Genomic DNA, 8,266 nt, shown 5'->3' on the forward strand with positions numbered 1-8,266 from the left:
TAGAGTCCCCTTTGGGCCTCAGAAGCCCTATCTCCCGGACGCTCTGGGGCAGGATTCTTTGCCACTTTGTCTAGCTTTTCAGAATCTAGGACCAGCATAAGGTTCCTGTACCAGTCGGCATAGTTTGGGCCTTTCAACTTGTTGTCATCAAGCAATTTTGCAAATGATCCGTTTGCCATTTTCTGATAAAAGAGAAAACATCAGTCCACAACCTAATTTGATTCATGTTCATTTCATAGATATAGATTTTAATCTACGTTCCATTTCCATTTATTCACCTCTGAGATTTCTCTCCTTTCTCAGTGACGGAGACTATGGGTTGTCTCTGGAAATGTGGGAAATCACATAGGGTGCATGGAGCCAACTGTTTCTGCTACATAACCCCACCACCTTTCTGTGAAGGATCATATCCACTCATCATATGAGCTTTCCCTTCGGCCTCTGTCAAACAAGGTTCAGAGCCGTTTTCAGGTAAACCTTTCTGTCCAGTGAGTGCTTACCCATCATATTCGTGGACGCAAAGGTAACATGAGAGAGTTCTTATTTTCTGGTGATGCCCCTCCCACATCGATCTATGACGCCCCTATCATCTTATGAAACACTCAGACAAGCCCAACAGCAATATGGCCCATGTACGTAGCACATCACACATCCATACATCACATGCAGGGATAAATTGATCCAATCAATTAACTATCTGTAAAGCCCATTTGAAGCCCATTTTAAATCCATAATATAAACCATTAATATTATCTAGGTATATGGGCCGAATGGTTCAACCCATATAGCTTTAAATGTCAAGTGGGCTTTTAGCAGTTTTAGGTTGGGCCGAATTAATCATTTAATTAAATACCAACCCTTAGGCCCATTAGTGGGAAATTAGGGCTGACTTTCAGCCTTGATTAAACCCTAGGTTCGGTTCAAACTATTTGAACCAATCTTGGTTCGAATGGGTCTAGGACTTTATCTTTATTTAAATCTTTAATTCAAGAAAATAATCTGAAATTAAATACTGAAAGAAAAACAAGAATCAGTCAATCAGGGCTGTTCGTACAATCCATCCTACAAAACAAAGGTTAGATCACAGAATACAAACTACAAATCGCAGATAGCGATTCTCCCATCTGCGAAATCTCCTTCTCTGCGAAATCTCCTTTTCTGCGCTGCCATCTTCGGTCCAAAATAAAATAAATAGAAATCCTATTTCTATTAATAATTACATCATATCGAATACCTATACATTGAGTCTAGAAAATAAAAAAACTTATTTATAGACCAAAAATAATTCAAGAACTGCAAAATCGTCGATTCCCTGCGCAAATCAAGAATTCGATCTCCTCTTGTACGAACAACCCATAAATCAAGAAAATCATAAAGAACAATTCTAATTAATAATCAGATTTATGTAAAATTAATTTCAGATTATTCGCCCATTAATTTTGGGAACAAATTTCCCAAAACCCATATCTGCACAAATCGGGTAGAACACCTTCTGCCCATTTGCGTAGGTTCAGATCTGAAACAAACTGGTTCAAGATTTGAACCATGGCTCTGATACCACAGAAGGGATGAGAGATCCATCCCATGGACGCCCTAAGATTGCGGAATAAGGGGGCGAATTTCAAAAATTTTTCTCTCCCATCAATTGGGAATCGCATTCCCTATTTAGAAAATCATATTTTCAATGATCATTCTTGAACCATAAACTGAACCATATCTGAAGCAAAAGGAGTAGGAGAGGATTATACCTGATACGGAGAAAAAATATCTCCCAACGAAGATGTTCACGCCCAAGGAAGGATCCAATGACTGCTCCCACTGAAGATGGCAGTACAGGATGGAGCAGAATCAGCAGTGTTCTTCTCCAAGAACTCTGTCCTTTGCAAGAATCAGCAGAATGGTACATGAGCACAGCTTCCTTTCAATCCTTTCTCAAAGAACTGATGTCAAGATCCAATCTTGACTTCTCCCACAACTGGAGATCGAACTGGCAAACAGGGCAGCAAGAACAGGGAGGCGGCAAGAGAGTATTCGCAGGGTGCAGAATTCCCTCTTCTTGATTTCACCACAGAAGAAAATCTGATGTGTGTCTCTAAAGGCTGTCGCCCCCTCCTTCTTTTGTTAACCTAAAAAGATCAGCTCCTAATCTCATTAGGAGCTGCTTATCCAAATCATATTTGGATCAGCCTTCTCTTCAGGTGATAAGGATAAACCCTTATCTTATCTGTAGATTAGATTAGCTTTCTCCTAATCTCATTAGGAGGTTTCTAAATCTGAATCACATTCAGATCTGGACTCTCTGAGTGGATAGGGTCAAGACCCTATCCTATCTACTAATCCATCTCAGAATTCGCCCCATTATTAACTAAATAAATAGCCCAGTTCGAAATGGGCTTTAGGCCCATTAAGCTTATGTACTCACTTAACCTTCCTAACTGCTGCCTAGTTGGGCTTCCTTGTATGGCGTGGGACCCAAGCATTGATCTACACATCAGCCACATGGGTTCGGCCCAGCCTTTATTACAAGGCCTGGCCGAATACACTGTTATGGACAGTGCACCCCCTGAAACCCATCAAATGGGCTCTATGGGCCCAACACTTACCCTAAGTGGTCCCTGGGCCAAGCCATCTTGTAACACCCAGGGACTGTGGGCAGATGCAAGATTAGCCCATCAGGTATTATCCTCAATGGTCTTACACTTAACCTCTCAGCCCATAATGATCATACACTGCCCGATAAGAGAGGACCTCTCCCTCGGCTGCAAGGAACAGTGTTGCACTCTCTACTTATATGGATCCTATGAATTAAAACCTTCTTGTAAACATTTTAGAAACCATAATATATATACTTTTATATCTCATATAAAATATACTTTGCAAAACAAATCTCAACGGTTGAAATCGGCTGCCGGCAGTCTTGGTTTCCATCAGTGAGAGTGCATCCCCGATCATTACCTTTGTCCGACAAAGGGGCTGATCCTGTCACTATGATCACCCACTCAAATGAATTCTCGGACTGTCCCAACATACCTAGGTTTTGACCCCCGCTAAGGATCTCACTGATTGGTACATCAAAGACAGCCCAATCCGACACCTAGTGCAGTATCATAATCGAGTCTAGGGGTCGGGTGTAACTTTCCAGTTTTGCCCATAAATCTCCAAGGTCCAGGGCAATACTGGAAATCTGGTCCAGTTCAAAGATTCAATTAATCCTACACTGTATGTGCCTAGGGTCTCACCCTGGCAGCTGAGACCGGCCACCCCAACCGACTTGGTGGCACCATAATGTCAGCCTTGTCAGGATAGGTCTCCCCAGACCAACCCACTGGCTGTGAACATTCTAAACTAATATGAGTCTCATTAAGTGTCCAGTTTAAGGGTATTACATAGAAACATACCAAGGGAACATGAATCAAATATGCACTTTTATTCATTTACAATAAACTCATAAAGTACATCATTCTGATTGAAGCTAAGGGCATACAAAATAGTCTAACATAACTTTCCAATTTTGCCCATCAGTCTCTAAATATGCACACAGTACGTGTGCTTCAAGTCTAACCCTAGCAGCCGAGATAGGTTGATCCAAATTCTTTGGCAACACATTAGTGTCAGCCTTGGCAAGATAAACTCCGCAAGTTTATCCAACGGCTGAAAACATTCTAAACTAACACAAGTCTCATAATTATTCAGTTTAAGGGGTAATTACATAGAAACACACCAATGATAACATGAAACAATTATGTACTTTTATTCATTTACAATAAATGTATATATACATTAATCTGATTGGATTTAAAGACATACACTATCTAATAGTTGCAAGGGTGTGATGCTCAATTGGGGGACCAGCTCTCACGCACTCGATATTTTTTTCTCACTCTCATCCTAGAGTTTTTGTTTTTCATTGGGTCCCACCTATTTGGTGAGACCTCATGTCCCATAGTTTGAGAATTGACTTTTTCATTGCATCTCACTCGTTCACCAAAAACAAATGTTGGAAAATAGGAATCTTGGACAAATATTCCTATTTTCTCGTTGTACAAACCAAACAAACTATTAAAATCCAGCCTAGATTGAACTATAAATATTTTTTGCTTTGTACAAGTATAAAATGGATTTGAAAAAATAATATTTTTATTTTGGAAAAATCCATGGTATTGGAAAGACACGACACTGAAAGGATTTGACGAAACCTCCTATGAATTTTGATGACAACCTACTTGATCTTGATTGGTTACCACTTTTATGATGTTGGTTGATTGGTTATAAATTTTTCTAGTATCATGTTTTTCTGACAACATAGTCCGACCCTATAAAATTTGCTATTTTTTTTGGAAAAAAATTGTTCATACTTGCATTACTACATTTAACAAAACAAATAATGTAATTTACATGCATTTTAATCGGGACTAACCGAAATTGGGTTCAGCCACATCCAAATCCAATCCAAAATTCATGTCTTGGATCGGGTTTAGATTTAATCCAAGTCTTTCATTATTGTTATAATAAAATAGAATTAAAAAATAAGAACAATTCATAATTAAGCCCCCACAATGACCCTAGTGGGCCTAGTCTGATAAACTTTAAGGTGATGTTTGGGACTGACACTGATTTTTTAGAAATCGGTGCACATTAGAAATTCAAAAATCATTGCTTATTTTTTCTTTTGGTTGAAATCGGCAGAAATTAATTATTAAAATCTGGCTGATGTGGATTTGTCTTTTCAGGCCAATTCTATTTTTTTTTTTTATGATGTGGCATCTGAAATGGAAAGTGAGATAATTCCCATAAGGCTCAGTTTGGAAGGAGTACAAATGCATATATTTGTATGCATTTACACTGTATATATTTGCATTTGTACTCCCTCCAAACTAAGCCTAAAAGAAAAATTACTACTAAATAAATTCATAAGCTGAATTTTGAGAAATTCGCTGAAATGAAAGTAATGGTACCAAATAAACAATTTGTCTGTGAAATCAATGATATGATAAATCTCATAAGAGAAATTATCATTGATCCCAAAAACCTCCCGGGTTAATCAGGACCCACTTCAGCTTGGGGGTTCCGGCTAAGCTGGTCCAAGTTTTGTATTGGTTAGGATTCAGAATTCACTATAGCCGACGGTATGTCATAAGGATTATTAGTACAGAAGAGAAAAGCTTGTCTGTGTGGAAAAAATACAAACTACGGCTTTTTCCGTCTCTCTCCATGAAGTTTCATCAACGAAGGACTTCCCAGTTCCCACTAATTATTTATTTATTTATTTTTCAACGCCCCAGTTCCCACTAATTGAATCCAAACATGGCAGCATTTTTATAGTTGTTGAATGCCATTAAACAATGTATGCATGCTTGGCTGCTTGGCTGCTTGGAAAAATTAAGAGATGGCCAGATGGTTGGAGGGAAGTAAAAACATTCAGAGTTGAAGTATGGCCAACCTTTGAAAATAATCCAATGGGAGAACATTTTATTTATTCCATCCGGTAAAACGCATCAGAATTTGGTAAAAGACTCTTCGCAGAGACGTCCCGTGATGACCATCAAATTAACTGCTGAGAGATCCTAATCCCAACCACGTCGGCTTCTAGCCCTCCAGCTCTCATTGCTTCGTATTTTATCAAAAGCCCTGAACCAAGCCATAACCAACTTGTTTGTTTACACCACTCAGCTCAATATCAACAATGATCTATCTACTTCATAATGTGTTTTGGAACTGTTATTCTTTATGGCTTTTCAATGAGAATACCTTCGTTTTGCTGTAAATTGGTGTTTACAGCAACAGCGTGGTGAGCTATACGAGCTTTAGGCTGCCAGTCATTGGGTTTCCCCATCCATGCCTTCGCATCCCAAACCTCTGCAATGCATCACAGATGAACATACAGAACGTAATGCATATAGACCACTCAATCTGAATCTTGCATACAGGTCTACTTCACAGAGGACATGGAGTGATGTATATAGTAAGTACCATAGGTGCTAGCATCGTTGAGGTGCTTAATGTCGAAAATGGCCCCAGTGGCCATGTCTGTGTGCTTCTTGATTTCGTGAGTCTCCACGCTCTCGTACTCCCAGCTCCCATTTTTGTATCCCTCGCTCAAGAATAGCTCTATGTGCCTTGCATCTAATGTCTGCATTGTGCCTGCAAAATACTCATCTTCAATGAATTCTCGTATCTTCTACTACTTTGGCCAAGTATCCTGGTGGCCCTCGCCATTCACAAGCCAATTTATTGTAACTTTATTTTTTGGGAAGCCAGGGGCTCTTCCCCGTAAATTCATGGATTGTCTCACCTTCGCAAGTGCTAAGGTTGCAGACAGGGCATCTAACGAGCTGCAAATCTGAAAAAATATAACAAAAACATTTAAATGATTGTGTTACATGTTCATTAATACGCAATTATAACATTGCCAAATACAAATGAGGGCGTTTTAAGTCAATTTACCAGCTAGCCAAATTCCAGTTTTGATGTTTCTCAAGACACAAGAGCCGGTTGTTTGAATCATTATCTCCGCAGTCTCTCTCTGTGGGATTTTGGCGGGAACGCCGAGCTTCTCCGTCAGGAGCGCCACCGGAGAGTCAAAGAAGAAAGCGCCGATTCTCATCCAATCTAACTCATCCACATAGAAGAACAATCTTGTGTTAATAAAAATGATCGAAATTCCTTCCAAATCAAAGATGGAAACCCTACCAATATGCTTCTCAGGCTGACGAAATTGGTAAGAATGACTCCCATCTGCCAGAGATCCAACGGCGAAGAATCAATAACAAACAATAAAATGAGATATACGAAACATGGCAGAATGAAGAGAAAATTTTCATCATTACCGAAAGCAGAACGGTAAAGCTGGTTCCATTTGTAGGCGACATGTTGAGATTCAGGGACTTGGAGATCGCGCAAGCAGACGAACTTCCAGACAGACTCTTCCATGGTGATCCGGTGGAACCACCGGCAAGTAGCTCCGAGCATCACTAGGGATTTTCCGTCCAAGTACTTCATGATCTCTGTCCAGAGATCCGCTTCGTACCTTTCCGCGACCAGTTTCATACATAAGTCACAATATTTGAAAAGTGAAAATAAATTCCATCGTAACGAAATAACGACAGGCATCGATCACGAAAATCACGATTTACAATGTTGATTTCAAATTCACGAATATCACTGGAAAATCTATATTCGCAATTATTGGTGTTTTTATAAAGAGAAGAACAAGACATTCGGAAAAAGAAGCTCTCAGTTCAAATTTGAGAGAGCTACTAGCTATGTTCTGGAGATTCCGATATAGACTTATAGGAAGCTTAGAAAACACTTCGAGATGTAGTTCACTTCGCCTTTGGAGCTCAATTTTAAATTCAGAAGATAACTTTACAAAAGCAAACGGTTGAAAGAAAAGAAGGCAGAACATTAAAGTTTCCGATGTCAATGCTAGTTCGCAGAATATTGATTCTAAACCGAGCTGGAATTTGAGATTTACTAAGAGATTTCTGACGAAAAATTTCTTGATCTAATTAATTACATATATTAGTTATGAAATCGATCGGTAGATGAAACTGCTGAAAACATTTTAGAGAATCAAAATAATAAGAAAATCAAAATGCATCGACTTTGCATACAGCAGCAAAAATTCAAGAAAGCCATTGATATGCTTGTCAACAGAGAGAATTTTCTGTAGAATAACCTCGTTGATTCACAATTGAAGAGAGATTAAAAAAATCAAACGAATGTTTGAACTCTATATCAAAATAATTAGCAGATCACCAATGACTATCCATGAGCGAGGATTTTGGTCGATTCCCCATTGTCCTGGCCTTGAAAGTTGAAACCACCGGAATCACCATCACAATCAATGTCAACGATCGAACGAGAATTCCAGTAATTCCAAAAGATTTTCAAAAATCACTAATAACTCACTCTGAACTGCACCAAAGAGAGATTACCAGGAGAAAACAGAGTGAGGAGCGAGAATGTGCGCTCGCGGAGAAGAGCAACTGCAAATAGTGCTGGTTCTTCTCACTCGTTTTCCCATCTCTTCGTTTCCCCTGAACTGAATTCGGAATTGTGACGCGCAAGAAGGAAAAGTTATTTATAGGCGCGGGAAGTGGGAATTTCAAAACTGGAAGAGAACTTTCGTCCTCACTCGTTTTCCCTGTGCGGCTGTGCTGGTTCTTCTCACTCGTATGTCGTATCCCCATCTCTTCCGGTATGCTACCGGAAGAGAGACTTTCGTCATATGGGCCGGGCCGGGCTAGGTTCAGCACCAATGATA

The 8,266-nt window shown here is 39.5% G+C and overlaps 1 protein-coding gene across 2 annotated transcripts; it reads right to left on the minus strand.

Annotated features, from left to right (window-relative positions):
- Positions 1 to 5,202: 5,202 nt before the first annotated feature.
- Positions 5,203 to 8,039, minus strand: LOC104590916 (putative F-box protein At3g61730). 2 transcript variants are annotated; one of them, XM_019196601.2, is made up of 8 exons: positions 7,938 to 8,039; positions 6,828 to 7,027; positions 6,691 to 6,735; positions 6,445 to 6,609; positions 6,293 to 6,340; positions 5,971 to 6,141; positions 5,749 to 5,856; positions 5,203 to 5,628 (listed from the first exon to the last, which is right to left on the minus strand). In XM_019196601.2, the coding sequence occupies exons 1-8, from the start codon at positions 8,024 to 8,026 to the stop codon at positions 5,543 to 5,545; spliced, it is 912 nt and encodes a 303-aa protein (XP_019052146.2). In that variant the 5' UTR covers positions 8,027 to 8,039; the 3' UTR covers positions 5,203 to 5,542. The 2 variants fall into 2 exon arrangements, with proteins under 2 accessions (XP_019052146.2, XP_010247990.1); XM_010249688.3 differs by having other exon boundaries at positions 7,759 to 8,036.
- Positions 8,040 to 8,266: the final 227 nt, after the last annotated feature.

This window comes from Nelumbo nucifera, chromosome 2 (genome assembly GCF_055504915.1).
Source record: "Nelumbo nucifera cultivar China Antique chromosome 2, China Antique-T2T, whole genome shotgun sequence".
Taxonomy (NCBI): domain Eukaryota; kingdom Viridiplantae; phylum Streptophyta; class Magnoliopsida; order Proteales; family Nelumbonaceae; genus Nelumbo; species Nelumbo nucifera.

Excerpts from the sequence above, each read along its gene's own strand:
- LOC104590916 (XM_019196601.2), bottom strand. The coding sequence starts at position 8,026 with ATGGGAAAACGAGTGAGAAGAACCAGCACTATTTGCAGTTGCTCTTCT. Across the intron at positions 6,610-6,690 it reads TCAGCCTGAGAAGCATATTG|ATTGGATGAGAATCGGCGCT; the intron begins GTAGGGTTTCCA and ends TGGATGAGTTAG. Across the intron at positions 5,629-5,748 it reads CAATTTACAGCAAAACGAAG|GGCTTTTGATAAAATACGAA; the intron begins GTATTCTCATTG and ends GGCTTGGTTCAG.